The sequence below is a fragment of the Trachypithecus francoisi genome, unplaced genomic scaffold (genome assembly GCF_009764315.1).
Source record: "Trachypithecus francoisi isolate TF-2019V2 unplaced genomic scaffold, Tfra_2.0 Lachesis_group14, whole genome shotgun sequence".
In the NCBI taxonomy this organism is placed as follows: domain Eukaryota; kingdom Metazoa; phylum Chordata; class Mammalia; order Primates; family Cercopithecidae; genus Trachypithecus; species Trachypithecus francoisi.
Genome location: NW_022681459.1, coordinates 41986046 through 42002418, shown reverse-complemented (window position 1 = coordinate 42002418; position 16373 = coordinate 41986046). Strand labels below are relative to the sequence as shown.

General features: G+C 46.7%; 1 protein-coding gene across 10 annotated transcripts in view; it reads right to left on the bottom strand.

Annotated features, from left to right (window-relative positions):
* The window catches only part of CLTCL1 (clathrin heavy chain like 1), a 104981-nt gene that overhangs the window by 18934 nt on the left and 69674 nt on the right, over positions 1-16373 (bottom strand). For 9 of the 10 annotated variants that reach the window (XR_004442327.1, XM_033232974.1, XM_033232976.1 and 6 more), the window contains 5 exons: positions 11984-12167; positions 10595-10787; positions 9827-9984; positions 3252-3416; positions 912-1019 (listed from right to left, as the gene is read on the bottom strand). Coding sequence is in view for 9 of the 10 variants with exons in the window: in XM_033232974.1 (XP_033088865.1) it covers positions 912-1019; positions 3252-3416; positions 9827-9984; positions 10595-10787; positions 11984-12167 (808 nt within the window). In the remaining variant the exon portion in view is untranslated. The remainder of the gene's footprint in view (positions 1-911; positions 1020-3251; positions 3417-9826; positions 9985-10594; positions 10788-11983; positions 12168-16373) is intronic. The other variant, XM_033232973.1, reaches the window with a different exon arrangement.

The following is a 16373-nucleotide window of genomic DNA, read 5'->3' as shown; positions in this document are numbered from 1 at the left end:
CTGTTTTGTTCACTGATACAATTATTGAGAATAATGCCCAGCACATAGTAGGTACTCAAATATTTGCTGACTAAATTGTTCTTTTGTCAGCCCTGTACTGGTTGATTACCCTCCCTGTTGGCTTTCCAGTTCATTTCTCAGGTGCCTCTCTGGGGGTGGGAAAGCATTTCTCATTGAAAAATCATCACACCCAGCCTGATATCTAGACACTCTGGCGCTGGTGCGAGCCCCTCCAGACGACGTCTCATGTAGTGAGGGGTTTGGGGCTCAAGTTCCATGGCTATGGTAACAGTGCTGAGCAGAGTCACATCCCATCTTCATCTGCCTTGACTAACCATACCTGGAGTGTCATGCGGCTCTAGGAATCCAAGTGGAAGCCCAGGACCCTAAACACAAAAATCACTGTCTACCAACCACTCGAGAGAGCCCACCTACAGCATGAACACACAGGGCCCCGCCCTTCCGAAGGGTCCATGTGGGGTTCCCTCTCTTGCCCCTGCTTTGTCCCTATGGCAATTGATAAACAGACTCCGGGGACTACACACTGGGGAACTAGGCTATGGACCAGAGCTCTGTCAACACCAGCCCAGTATTCTCAGCAACCCTCCAAGGGTTGTTCCTGGCATGCAAGCCACTGACTGAATTTCTGAAGTCCCAATAACACGAAAGGATGGAGAGAACTTTAAAAACACAAAATTCCAGCCAGCCACGAGGTCGAGGATCGCTAACAAGGCAATTGAATTTAGTTTATAAATGACCATCTAACACATGAATCCTCCCCTCGGGGCCATGCTTCAAATCTGCAGATGCAGCACTGTGACGGTCACATGCTAAGGGGATGACCGTGCCTCTGTGTGGTGTATTTAGGCATCACTTGTCATCTGCATTACCAGCAGAGATCATCTGGTCACCTGGTAATAGCACATCAGCTCCTCCAGCTCATCTGCATGAATGACGATGTGAAGACCACATAGCTGTGCAAGGCGGAACTCCTGTCCATCCACGCAGGCAAAGCACACCTAGGGGATGGAGGGCAAGCATGAGGGTCCCCAAGACAGGACACAGCACCACAGCAGCTGACTTACAAGGGACACAGTTGCAAATGCAGAAATACCAGCCAGTGGGGTGTTTTAAGTTGGATTCTGAACAAGTAGCTAACTCTAGGATGAATTGTACAAGACTGGGAGGAAAAAATATGACATTTATAATCTGCAGGCCAAGGAGGTGCTTGAGACCACAGAAAGAAGAACGTTCGTGCATTACTTCTTAGGCCCTGAGTTTTCTTCAGGTGGCGGGAAAGTCATACTGGAATTCCAGGTTTGGGGTTTGAAAAGGAAGGCTAAAAAATAATGACCATCGGAGTGCATCTCATCTGAGTGTTGTTTTCACGGGGGAGTTTGCTTTAATAATTTTTTTTTTTGAGACGGAGTCTCGCTCTGTCACCCAGGCTGGAGTGCAGTGGCATGATCTTGGCTCGCTGCAACCTCTGCCTCCCGGGATCACACCAGTCTCCTGCCTCAGGCTCCCGAGTAGCTGGGGCTACAGGCGCCCACCACCACGCCCGGCTAATTTTTGTATTTTTAGTAGAGACGGGGTTTCACCATGTTAGTCAGGATGGTCTTGATCTCCTGACCTCATGATCTGCCTGCCTCGGCCTCCCAAAGTGCTGGGATTATAGGCGTGAGCCACTGTGCCCGGGCTGCTTTAATAATTTTTTAGACTACTTTTGTTTTCTGCACTGTACAGTATGTATACTTAATGATAACAAGCCTTGAGAAGTACAGAATTCTCCTGTGCAGAGAGGCCCTTCAGCTGCGCTTTCTGAGAGAACTGACAGGACCAACCCTGCACCACAGAGCTGGGTGTGCCGTGCAGTTTCCCTGCTTCTCCCACCTTCTATACACAGCACATGTTCCCAAGGTAGAGAAAGCAGAACATGAAGATAAACAAAAATAATCACATAAGCCAGTGTCATTAACTTGAGATACAATCTTTGGCCCACTGTTTCCTATGTGTGATACGTACACCAGCCGCCTGACAAATCTCTCACATATGTACAGTGGAATCACATCATACATTCTGCATGATGACATATTCCTCGCATAATACTGGCAACATCTTTTCCTGCAACTCTGCCTATTCATCTTAAACAACAGGATAGAGTTGTAATGCATACATTAACAAAGGCCTTGGCCGGGCACGGTGGCTCATGCCTGTAATACTAGCAATTTGAGAGGCCGAGGCGGGCGGACAACTTGAGGTCAGGAGTTCGAGACTAGCCTAGCCAACATGGTGAAACACTGTTTCTACTAAAAATAACAAAAATTAGCCGGGCTTGGTGGCATGTGCCTGTAATCCCAGCTACTCAGGAGGCTGAGGCAGGAGAATCGCTTGAACCCGGGAGGCAGAGGTTGCAGTAAGCTGAGATCACACCACTGCACTCCAGCCTAGGCAACAGAGCAAGACTCCATCTCAAAAAAAAAAGAAAGCCAGGTATGGTGGCTCACACCCCTGAACGCCAGCACTTTGGGAGGCCAAGGCAGGCAGATCATGAGGTCAGGAGATCAAGAAACCTCGTCTCTACTAAAAAATACAAAAATATTAGCCAGGCCTGGTGGCGGGCGCCTGTAGTCCCAGCTACTCGGGAGGCTGAGGCAGGAGAATAGTGTGAAGCCGGGAGGTGAGGCTTGCAGTGAGCCGAGATGGCGCCACTGCACTCCAGCCTAGGCGACAGAGCTAGACTCCATCTCAAAAACAAAAACAAAACAAACAAAAAGGCTTTGACATTGGACCTTTAGGCTAATTTTAGTCTTTCAGTAAACAATGCTGTTTTGGATATTTTTTCACAGATTTTTCTACTTAAAGATGATTCTGATATTATCAGAGAGCCTCGAGACAATTTACCAATTTGCCACAAAGGACCAATAATGTAAATTTACAATGATTATACAAATAAGGTGACATGATTAAAAAGGGTTATGAAAATACTTATAATATGGATAATTCCATGCTATTGAGGCTGCCTCTGGGGGCCAACTGGTCAGAGATCGGATTCTCTGGGGCCTCTGTTCCAACTACAAACACTAGCTTAGAGACTCTGAGAATCCCAAGGGTTCAGACCCCTGCCTGGGCAAAAGACCAGCACCCAGGCTCATCCCATATGGCAGAAGAGTACCAAGCAGAACACAAAGGACACGGAGAGCACGCCTGTCCAGAGCACACTCTGCTGTCTGCAGTTGCCCGCAGCTCACCTCCTTCCACGTCCGGGTGCTGCTGGCCTTGCGGCTGTTGTCCACTGCTGCCTGATACTCACCGAGGTGAACCAAGGTGGAAGCCAGGCGGGCAAAGTTAGAAACACTGCTATAGAGCAGCTTGGCAGCCTCGTACATTCCCTTCTCGTAACAGCGGTCTCCAACCTATGGATAATAGGGTAGCGCGACTGAGACACCCTTCAATGGGAAGATTTCTCCAGGGTTGCTTTCAAGTGCCTAGATGGCAGAGGTATTACTCTGTTTGCTAGGGTGGTAAGCATCTTTCTGATCGCACCAGTGACCAGATGAAGTTGGCCTTGGCTTTCCAGTCCCTGGACACCCTCCTCCACCTCAGGGGTCGCTTCTACTTGCCTGCTCCTACATAACCCTGCGTTCTGGCACCTCTCAGGCCCCAGCTGTCACCTACTACATCTGCACCCTACTGGGCCTGGGCTGAGGAGCTGTGCTCCTTGCTGCTTCCAAGCTGTTCCCCTTCCTCCTCAATAAAAACTGCTGACAACCAATCTTATGTCAGGTATCACGCATCAGCCCTAGTTCCTGATGCCATTTACAAATCCTTCTCCTTCTCTGGCAATTTACTTGACTTCCTATGATCTGGGAACCTTGTTCTGCTCACAAGAACAAGTCACTGCTATAGCCATACCTTACACCTCAGAAGACAGCTGCCAGCCCTGGGAACCTGCCACAAGTACCTCCTCTACCTAGCACCGCCTAGCTCACCATCCTGAGCACCTCAACTCCACCAGTCCAGTGACCGGACTGAATTCCTGCAGCCCTGTCTGCAACCTGTGGCTGCAGAGCTAAACGCAGACAGCAGAACCCTTGACTCTCCTGACTGTTCTCAGTCCTGCTCAGAACTAGTTCTCTGCCCATTCCATACCTGTGGCTGCAGAGCTAAACACTGACAGCAGAACCCCAAAGTGCTGATGGGTCTCTCTAAATTCATGAAGGCTAACATCAAATGTGCTGGCAACACTACCCATCCTACTTCTGTCATCCACGGCACCTCCCGCACCACCCCACCTTCCATTATCCATGGCATCTCTCATGTCAACTCTTTCATATCTCCTTCTCCTCTCAAAGCTCTAACGATTCCTCAAGCTGAGTATTTGGCTTCCCTTTTCCTGAGAAAACAACCAGGAGAGCCTTTCACAGCACAGTGTCCGTGGATGTCCTTCCTATGCCACCAAGGTCTGCTCCATGGATGCCCCGACCCCCTCTCCACATGCTCCATGTCAGGGTTTCAGCAAATCCCTGCATCAGCATCACCTTCTGCACTCATTCACTCTGACAAGCTTAAAGAACCACTTTGGGAGGCCGAGACGGGCGGATCGCGAGGTCAGGAGATCGAGACATCCTGGCTAACACGGTGAAACCCGTCTCTACTAAAAATACAAAAACTAGCCGGGCGAGATGGCGGGCGCCTGTAGTCCAGCTACTCGGGGGGCTGAGGCAGGAGAATGGCGTAAACCCGGGAGGCGGAGCTTGCAGTGAGCTGAGATCCGGCCACTGCACTCCAGTCCGGGCGACAGAGCGAGACTCGCCTCAAAAAAAAAAAAAAAAAAAAAAAGAACCACTGTTCTTTTCTCTAGTTTAAAATAAAACAAAACTGGCCAGGCACGGTGGCTCACACCTGTAATCTCAGCACTTTGAGAGGCTGAGGCAGGTGGATCACCTGAGGTCAGGAGTTCGAGACCAGCCTGGCCAATATGGTGAAACCTTGTCTCTACTACAAATAGAAAAATTAGCTGAGCGTGATGGCGGGCACCTGTAATCCCAGCTACTCGGGGGGCTGAGGCAGGAGAATGGCTTGAACCTGGGAGGCAGAGGTTGCAGTGAGCTGAGATTATACCATTGCACTCTAGCTTGGGAGACAAGAGCAAAGCTCCACCTCAAAAAAATAAATAATAAAATAAAATAAAAATAAAATAAAATAAATAAAATATAAAATAAAATAAAATAAACAAAACAAAACGAATCCAACTTGCTCTGCCCTCAACTTATCTGGGGGCTGTCAGCCTGTTTCCATGCTTCTCATCAGAGCACAGTTCTCAGGGAGTATCCGTGTGTCTATAACAGCTGTCCCGTCTTCCTATTCTCTCTGCAATCCACTCCAATCAGGCTTCTGCCAGCCCCTCTGCCAGGGTCACTGCTCCTCCAGACAGACGCAGACATGGTTTTCTGGACACCCCCGCCTGCTTTTTTCCCACCTCGCTGGCCACTCTCCATCTCCCCCTCTCCCTGCTGTGGGGCTTTGGGGTGCTCTGGTTTCTTTGGCCCATCCCCTCCCCAGCCCCACACCCCCACTGCCATGCTTCCCTACACGGGTGGCGGCTGTGGGTACTGCCTGTCCCTGGAGGCTGCCCATGCACATCTCTAGTCTGGGATTCTCCTGTAAAACCTAACTCCTACTTCCAGCAGGACAGATTCACATGGCATCTACTAGAGGTCTGACTTGTCCAAATGAGTCCTGATGCCCCCAGGCAGTCCTCACACAGTGTCCCCACACTGGTGAGTGTGACCCCCACACCCCCAAACTTAACCCACCCTCACTGCTTCTCTTCTCACACCCCTCTTGGCAGCACACACTGTTAGCTCTGCCTTCAACACACATCCAGAAGCTGACTACGCTTTGCACTTGCCTTGCTCACTTTATCTGCTGTCGCTGCCCCTTGTGACATCACTGCACCATCCCCCTCTATGCACTCCCTGCTCTACCCTTGTCCTTTGCTCTGTTTGTAGCATAGCAGCCAGAGGGGTTCTGCTGACCCCTATACCAGATCACTTTCCTCCTCTGCTCAAAATGTCCAGTCTCACCCAGAGCAGAAGCCAGAGTCCTGATGATGGCCCCTGAAGTCCTGACCCGCAGAGATCAACAGCTGCCTCTCCTATCGCTCCCCAAGCCTCTCTTGCTGGATGGCTGTGTTCCAGCCATGGGCTCCTGCACCCCACAAGGCTCCTCACAGGACCCTTGCACTTGCCCTGCTGTCTTGTTCTAAGAGCTCCTCCCCAGAGGTATACAGACTCAGCACCTACCCAGGGGCCCTTTCTAAAACCAGAATGTCCACTGTCACACCCACACCGTTCAAACACTTCCTATCCCTGCCCCGCTTCACTTAGCTCCTTATACTCACCAGTTAAAAGACCACAGTATTTTTAAGAATCTTATGATCCATGGGGCAGAAATCTGATTACTATTTTCCCTGCTCCATCCATAGCCCCTACGCTGGCACACAGCTGATATTTAATAAAAGGTGACGAATGCATAAATTAAGTATTCTATCAAAGGGGTAACCATGTAAGACTTGTTACTGCCAATTTACAGGAAACAGAGAAAATGAGTTAAATGACATTATGTAGGTGCAGTCAGCTGATGCCAGACTGTGGGAAACGTATACAAACCAGGCAACGGGCTGGATCTGGCCCCCAGGCTGAAGGTTACTGGACCCTGTCTCAGGGGACAGCAGAAGGCAGAGAGCTTGCCAGGCCTGGGGCCACTATGAACATAGGTAAAGAGCCAAGTGCACCTCTGCCCCACCCAGCCAGCCCTATATGAGGGAGCTTCTGCTCTGGCCCGCAGCACCTCTGACTCAGGAGAATCCTGTTACTAACCCAGAGGGGGATTAGGGGCAAGGCTTTGTTTTCTATTATTTTAACTACTTTTTGGATTATAAGAGCAATTTCTAAAGTTGCACGATCACTGATTAAAAAAAAAAAAAACTTTGCAAACACAGGCAAGTAAAAGAAAAGTAATATGATATTGCCAATTCCAAATCCCAGAGTTGTTCACTGTCCTCATTTGTATTATACTCCATTGATGGATGTTGTTATTTAACTATTTTTTGGCCGGGCGCGGTGGCTCATGCCTATAATCCCAGCACTTTGGGAGGCTGAGACAGGCAGACGGTTTGAGCACAGGAGTTCGAGACCAGCCTGGGCAACATGGTGAAACCCCATCTCTACCAAAAATACAAAAATTAGCTGGGAGTGGTAGCGTGCACCTGTGGTCCCAGCTGCTCAGGGAGGCTGAGGTGGGAGGATGGCTTGAGCTCAGGAAGTTCAGGATGCAGTCAGCTGAGATCGTGCCACTGCACTCCAGCCTGGGTGACAGAGGAGACCCTGTTTCAAAGCAAAACAAAAGTACTATTTCCTTTTGCCAGACATTGGCTTTTAATTTTTATTTGCATAATCATGCTGCAATGATTAAATATTTATAGGTAAAGCTATGTGGATCTTTTCTACTTTCTTGGGATAGATTTTTACATCTAGACTTACTAGGTCCATGTTTAGAAATAATAAAACTCTACAGGTATATTTCAAATATTCATGTATTAGCTGAACTGATATTTTCCTTTATGCTTTCTTCCACTGCTTACATGCTTAAAAATTCCTTTCTCATGCAAAAATTCAAATACATATTAAAAAAATTTTAAGTAAAGCTCAATTTTTACCTTTTATCCTTTCATCTGGCATTTTACTTGGTTACAGAATTACATGATGAACTTTTAATACCTTTCAAAACTTTAACCTAATTTCCAACCCTTTTTTTTTTTTTTTTGACACAGGGTTCTCACTCTGTCACCCAGGTTGGAGTGTAGTGGCATGATTACAGCTCACTGCAGCCTTGACTTCCCCAGGCTCCAGTGATTCTCCCATCTCAGCCTCCCAAATAGCTGGGACTACAGGATGTGCCACAATGCCTGGTTAATTTTTGAATTTTTGGTAGAGAGTGGGTTTCTCCATTTTGCCTGGGCTGGTCTTGAACTCCTGACCTCAAGTGATCCACCTGCCTTGGCCTCCCAAAGTGCTGGGATTACAGACTCTTCACCCCTTTGTTTTCTTCTTGTTGTTTGTTCGTATTTTAAAGACAGGGTCTCGCTCTGTTGCCTAGGCTGGAGTGCAGTGCCCCGATCACAGCTCACTGCAGCCTTGACCTCCTGGACTCAAGCGATCTTCCCACTTCAGCCTTCCAAGTAGCTGTGACTACAAACGCATGCCACACACTCAGCTAATATTTTCTTTTTTTTTTTTTTTTTGAGACGGAGTCTCGCTCTGTAGCCCAGGCTGGAGTGCAGTGGCGCGATCTCGGCTTACTGCAAGCTCCGCCTCCCAGGTTCACGCCATTCTCCTGCCTCAGCCTCCCGAGTAGCTGGGACTACAGGCGCCCGCCATCTCGCCCGGCTAGTTTTTTGTATTTTTTAGTAGAGACGGGGTTTCACCATGTAGACCAGGATGGTCTCGATCTCCTGACCTCGTGATCCACCCGTCTCGGCCTCCCAAAGTGCTGGGATTACAGGCTTGAGCCACCGCGCCCGGCCTAACTCAGCTAATATTTTTTAGTTTTTTGTAGAGATGGGGGTCTCACTATGTTGTCCAGGCTGGTCTTGAACTCCTGGGCTCAAGTGATCTTCCCACCTCTATCTCCCAGAGTTAGGATTACAGGTGTGACCCACCGGGCCCAGCCCCAACAACTACTTGGAACTAATTTTGAAATAGAAAGCTCAAAGTGGCCGGGCGCGGTGGCTCAAGCCTGTAATCCCAGCACTTTGGGAGGCCGAGACGGGCGGATCACGAGGTCAGGAGATCGAGACCATCCTGGCTAACACGGTGAAACCCCGTCTCTACTAAAAGTACAAAAAACTAGCCGGGCGAGGTGGCGGCGCCTGTAGTCCCAGCTACTTGGGAGGCTGAGGCAGGAGAATGGCGTAAACCTGGGAGGCGGAGCTTGCAGTGAGCTGAGATCTGGCCACTGCACTCCAGCCTGGGCGACAGAGCGAGACTCCGCCTCAAAAAAAAAAAAAAAAAAAAAGAAAGCTCAAAATTCATTTTGTTTTTTTTTCTTTTTCCTTTTTAGAGATAGGGGTCTCATTATGTTGCCCAGGTTGGTCTTGAACTCCCATGCCCAAGCGATCCTCCCACCTCGGCCTCCCAAAGTGCTGGGATTACAGGCATGAGCCACTGTGCCCAGCCCACTTTGTTGTTATTCATTTCAATAAATTATGTGCATTCCTCCAAGAAGAGTGTACTTGTAATTAATATAGAGTTATAATACATTCCATTATCTCTTCATGTCTCTTTATCACATTTTCCAGGGGTAACATTTTATCTACATGGCAGACTCCACAATTATTTAAAACTTTTATTTATGGTTAAGGTTTAAACATTCTGGCCTTATTCCTACTAAAAAAGGAACGTTTTCTTCTCCATTATGTTATCTGATTATTGGTGACACAAGCTATTAATTTTCTTTTTCTTTTTCTTTTTTTTTTTTTTTTTGAGACAGAGTCTCGCTCTGTCACCCAGGCTGGAGCGTAGTGGTGCTATCTTGGCTCACTGCAACCTCCACCTCCTGGGTTCAAGCGATTCTCCTGCCTCAGCCTTCAGAGTAGCTGGGACTATAGGCATGCGCCACCAGGCCTGGATAATTTTGGTATTTTTAGTAGAGACGGAGTTTTGCCATGTTGACCAGGTTGGCTGCAAATTCCTGACCTCAGGAGCCCCCCCTGGGGGCTGTGCACTGCCAGTCAGATTTAGGCCCAGGGGGCATGGCCTACCTGCTGGATGTGGGCATTGTTGGGTCCATTAATAAAATCTTCTAGCTCAGAAAGACGGCTGGTTTTAGCCAAGGCAAATATAAGTTCAGTCTCTATATAGGACTCACGGCCCTTTTTCCTGGCCATCTGCAGAAATTTAACTAGATCCTCCCAGTTGTCTAAAGACAGAAAACAAAGATAGGTTAACCCAGAGCTGATAATTTTAAACAAGGGCTCAATTCCTCCATTCTGTCCTCAGCCAGACACATTTACCCTCTCGTTAGGTCTCCCTGGGAACTCAGACTCCAGATAATGTCTAGGAGGTCTTGATTATGCTCACTAAGCAGATCCGTAGCTCAGAAGGGAGGAAGGGAGGGGCAGAGCCACACTCAGGCCGCCTCCCTGAGAAAAGATTTTGCCAGGAGACAGAATGCTTGTTCTGGACATCAGAAAGGTGGGTGCCACAATCAACTTGAAACACCAGAAGATCCCTGGGAATCTGTGGGCCTGTCACTGACTTTAAAATTACTACAGTGGCGATATTGAAATATCTAGTGTGCTTAAATGACCTCATCTTATAAAGGAGGGGAACAGTCAACTAAAGAGCTGGTGTCAATAACAGAATAACGTTTATCTCAGACTCTTGTGGGAAACTTTCACGTAGCTGTGCCCTCTGGTATCTCTGGACACATTATACGTAGAGATTTGTGAGAATCTCTTCAACTTCTTGCTTCAGCCAGGTTTTGCATCAGTGAGACGCAGAGCCCCAGGGAGAGGGGATTCACTTACTGCTCCTGCTGGCTGCCTGAACAACTTCCAGGTAAGAGGAAGGGTTGTCCCCTCTGATATAGGAGTTGATGGCTTCCTTCACCAAGTCTTTCTGGAGCTGGGCTTGGGCCAGCTGACTCCACACCGCAGGCTCACTGCATCTCTCCGCAAACTCATATGCCCGGTCCAGGTTTCCAATGTGCTCGATCAGGACCTAGGGGTTATGAGAGGACTTCCACTCTCTGCAACACCTAGTCAGCTCCAAAAGACAGACACATTTTTGTTTGGTTCCCTGTTCTGCCTAAAGCTTCATGACCACTTCAATTCTGTCGGAAGCAATCAGGTACTAAGCATTTCTCAGATGGACAGGTTGAGGGGAGAGACAAGAGCCATTATATGAGAAGGCGGATGCTGAACAAAGAAGAGACACTCCAACAAAGAGGCACAGAGATGGAGATATCCAGGTTAAGCTTTCTGGGCTGGGTGTAGGACATGGGACTTGCTCCTGACCTTGGGAAGAAAGACAGTGCAACAGAGCATAGAAACTGTAGAAGAGTTCACAAGAATTGCTGTGGGGAATAAGATTGCTCACCAGGCAGAAACAGGCTTGCTGAGCAGCCTGGCAGACTGCACGGCAGTGAGGACCACCACTATATAGTAGTGGAGGTGGTGGCAGCATCAGCCGCCCCCTAATATGATGAGCTGGTCTGTCTCAAAGCAAGGCCAGAGCCCATGAGGGGGCACAAAAGAAGGGCTCCTGGATTGGGGGTTTCACAGCAGGTATAGAAACAAGGTAAAGGAAGAGGCAATAACAGAAAGATAATTGGTAGGAGAGCAGTTCAGAAGATGTCCTGTGGTTTACAACTGATTTGGAAATAAAACCAGAAAAGGTTCATAGACTGGGAAGAAAGGGCTGCAGTTTAAAGAAGAAGAGTTCTTGGGGAGGTGGAGGGGCAGGCAGGGAGGGCTGGAGGGCCTGCTCTGGGAACCCGACCTTGGATCGTGAAAAGCTCCTGCTGAGGAGATGGGGGAATGGGGAGTATGAGGGTGAGCAGCATAGTGCAGAGGGCTGGAATGGTTGTCATTGAGGGTAAGGTGTGAGTGCCTCTGAAAATCAAACGTTTGTGCCACCAGGGCTGACCGATGACATTGGGTCGGTACCCAAGTCCAGGGGAGTGATTGGGCAGGGGCAGACTAACAGCCAATGGAAGGAGCACCCGCAGAGAAGGTCAAGACAAGGGTCCAGCAGGCTGGGAAGATGGGTTGCTGGTGAGGAGCAGAGAAGAGCACAAAGAGATGCACTAGACAACCAGAGTGTCTGACACCCTTGGAGAGGACAAGGGCTTGCAGGGCACACTCATGGTGTGGCAGAGGGTGCTAGGTCCAACATGCTTGTACTCAGCAGCCCACCTGGATTGCTGAAGCATTCATATCAAACTTGTGGAAGATGGCGAAGGCCTCCTCATACAGCGCGCTGCTGACAGCGATGCTCGCAATGTCCAGTGCGTCATAGTTGTCCAGGCGGCTGATGTACTCCATGACCCGTGTGCGGTCTGCCTTGATGGCAGTCAGGATCAGCAGATTCTGCAGATTCCTGAGGGAAGAGGGTGGTCAGCATGGCATCCTAGGAAGGAAGGCTGCATAAACCATTTTTCGGAAGGTCATGCATCCCCAGACCCCCGTTTTTTTTTTTTTAAAAACTCATTAATATACACATACATAACTGATAAGCAAATATAACAGAGTATTTGTGAAGTAGTTGAGATCTAAAAAGAAACAATATAGCAAAGTCTTGGGAAAGCACAGGTAAGAGAATCAGAATGTGCCAATCAAATCACTGGGAGGGTTGTTGTGTCTTTTCAGAGCCCAGCCTCTGGCTCCTGCTGTAGAAGTACCTATTTTCCTACCTGTGCTTTCTTTGTGATTCATTATAGCTTTATCACATCTACTGTATTTCTAAGCAATATAGGCAGCTTTGCATTTTTTTTAACTTTTAAAAAATTTTGAGATGGGTCTTGCTATGTTGCCCAGGCTGGTCTCAAACTCCTGGCCTCAAGTGATCCTCCCACCTTGCCCCCTCAAAGTGCTGGGATTACAGGTGTGAGCCACCACACTAAGTTGCTTTGCATTTCTTGAACTTTCCTTTGCTTAAATTAGATGAATTTTTGCAAAACTTTTATACAATTCAAAAATGTGGAAAAAAAATCAATGTAACACACCACATATCAAGAATCTAAAAAAGAAATCTACATCATTATCAAATGATTCAGAAAAAGCATCTGATAAAATCTAACACCTATTAATGAGAAAAACCATCAACTAGAAATAGAAGGAAACTTCCTCAATCTGAGAAAGTACATTTACAAAAAGCCCACTGCTAACACCATAAGTAACAGAGTCTGGACACTTTCCCCGAGGATCAGGAACAAGGCAGGGATGTCCACTCTCAACACTTCTATCTGTGCTGGAGGTTCTGGTTAAGGCATTTAGGACACAAGAGAAACAAAAAGTTTCTTTTCTATAATGAATCGCAAAGAAAGCACAGGTAGCACTAGATTAGGAAGAAATAAAACTGTTCCCGGTGGCTCACACCTGTAATCCCAGCACTTTGGGAGGCTGAGACGGGCGGATCACGAGGTCAGGAGATCGAGACCATCCTGGCTAACAAGGTGAAACCCCGTCTCTACCAAAAACGTAAAAAATTAGCCAGGCGAGGTGGCGGGCGCCTGTAGTCCCATTTACTCGGGAGATTGAGGCAGGAGAATGGCATGAACCCGGGAGGCGGAGCTTGCAGTGAGCTGAGATTGCGCCACTGCACCCCAGCCTGGGCGACAGAGCAAGACTCTGTCTCAAACAAAACAAAACAAAACAAAACAAAACTGTCCCAATTTGCAGCCAACATGATTGATTAAAAAAACTCAAGAGGCCGGGCGCGGTGGCTCAAGCCTGTAATCCCAGCACTTTGGGAGGCCGAGACGGGCGGATCACGAGGTCAGGAGATCGAGACCATCCTGGCTAACACGGTGAAACCCCGTCTCTACTAAAAATACAAAAAACTAGCCGGGCGAGGTGGCGGGCGCCTGTAGTCCCAGCTACTCGGGAGGCTGAGGCAGGAGAATGGCGTAACCGGGAGGCGGAGCTTGCAGTGAGCTGAGATCCGGCCACTGCACTCCACTCCAGCTCGGGCGACAGAGCAAGACTCCGTCTCAAAAAAAAAAAAAAAAAAAAAAAAAAAAAAAACTCAAGAAATCTACAAAAAAAAATAAAAATTCCTGTAATAAATGAGTTTAGCAAGGTTGTAGAATACAAAGTCAACATACAAAAATCAGTTGTATTTCTATATACTGACAATGTTTTTCAATGAACAACTGTAACCAAAAAAATCTATTTAAAATACTTCCAAAAACATGAAATAAGTATAAATCTAATAAAATCTACATATGACCTATATGCCAAAAAACTATAAATTGCTGATGAAAGAAATCAAAGATCTAAATAAATGGAGAGACACATCACTTTCATAGAATCAACATAGTAAAGATATCAATTCTCCCTAAATTGGTCCACAGATTTCATGCAATTCCAGTTCCAGTAGATTTTCTTGTACATATAGACAAGCTAATTCTGAAATTTATATAGATAGGCAGAGAAATTAGAATAGTTAAAACAATTTTGAAAAAGAATAAAGGTGAGCCCAGGCATAGTGGCTGACACCTATCATCCCAGCACTTTGGGAGGCCAAGGTGGGAGGACTGCTTGAGCCTAAGGGTTTGAGACTAGCCTGGGCAATATGGCAAGACCCTGTCTCTACCAAAAAAAAAAAAAATTAGCCAGGTCTGGTGGTGCACACCTGCAGCTGCTCAGGAGGCTGAGATGGGAGGATTGCTTGGGCCTAGGAGGTTGGGGCTGCAGTGAGCCATGTTCATGCCACTGCACTCCAGCCTAGGTGACAGAGGGAGACCCTATTTAAAAAAAAGAAAGAAAGAAAGAAAAAAGGAATAAAGGTGGAAGAATTACACTACCTGGTCAATTGATTTTTGACAGAGATGCAAAAGCAATTCCATGGAGAAACAGTATTTTTAACAAATAATGCTGGAATAAACTGGACATTCATATGCAAAAAGATGAATCTTACCCTAAACTTCACACTTTATTGGATAATGAATCTAAACATAAAATGAAAAAATATGAAACTTTCAGAAGGAATAACAGAAAATCTCTGTGACCTAGGAGTATTCACAGAGTTCTTGATTTAACACTAAAGCACAATCTATAAAAGAAAAGTTTATGAATTGGATTTTATCAAAATTATAACTCTTGTTCTGTTAATGACACTATTAAGAAAATAAAAGAAAATCTACAGAATGAGAAAAAATATGGAAATCACATATCTAAAAAAGGACTTGTATCCAGAATATACAAAGAACTCTGAAAACCCAACAAAAAAACCAAACAACCCAATTGAAAAACAGGCAACAGATTTCAAGAGACGCTTCACCAAAGAAGATCTACGGATGGTAACTAAGCACATAAAAAGTTGTTCATCATCATTAGCCATTAGGGCAATGCAAATTGAAACCACAATGGCATATTGCTATACATTTATGAGACTGGCTAAGATAAAAATACCAATATACCAAGTGCTGGTAAAGATGAAGAGTGACCGGAACTCTCACATATTGCTGGTGGGAATGCAAAATGACACAGCCATTTTGGAAAACGTTAGGCAGTTTCTTAAACAGTACATATACCATGTGATTGGGTAGGTTTAAACACAAATCTGGACACAAATGTTCACAGCACATATATTCATAATCACCTCAAACTGAAAACTACCCAAACGTACTTTGATGGGTGAAGACATAAAACTGTGGTACATTCGTACAACAGAGTAAGATTCAGTGATAAAAAAGAATGTCAGGCTAATGCACTCACCAACTTGGATGAATCTCAAAGGCATCATCACACTGGGTGAAAGAAGCCTGTCACAAAAGTCTATACCACATGATTCCATTTACAAGACCTTCTTGAAAATGCAAAACTAGTATGGCCGATGGTAGCCAGGTTTGGGGGAATGTATACTATACCGGGTAGCTAGTACAAGGGAATGTTATAGGGTGATGGAATTGTTTGTACCCCGACTGTGGTGATTCTACAAATCTATACATGTGTTAAAATTCCTAGCACTGCATTCCCCATCCCCTTCCAGAAGGTCATTTTTACTGTATGGTGATTTTTATAAAAAAGAATTTTAAAGTTAGGTGCTAAGAGTCATCCATGCAGCTGTACAGTGTTCATTTCTAGAGCTATCTGGTATTCAACTATACAACTGTACTACAACCTACTTATTTATTTATTTATTTATTTATTTATTTATTTATTTATTTATTTTTTTAGACGGAGTCTCGCTCTGTCTCCCCTGCTGGAGTGCAGTGGCCAGATCTCAGCTCACTGCAAGCTCCGCCTCCCAGGTTTACACCATTCTCCTGCCTCAGCCTCCCCAGTAGCTGGGACTACAGGCGCCCGCCACCTCGCCCGGCTAGTTTTTTTTTTTGTATTTTTTAGTAGAGACGGGGTTTCACCGTGTTAGCCAGGATGGTCTCGATCTCCTGACCTCGTGATCCGCCCGTCTCGGCCTCCCAAAGTGCTGGGATTACAGGCTTGAGCCACCGCGCCCGGCCCAACCTACTTATTGATGGTTATCTGGATCGCTCTTAGAGCTTTGCTATTGGAAACGGTGCTGCCTTGAGTATCCCTGCACACATCTCCTCATACAAATGAGCTGAGATCCTTTAGGGCT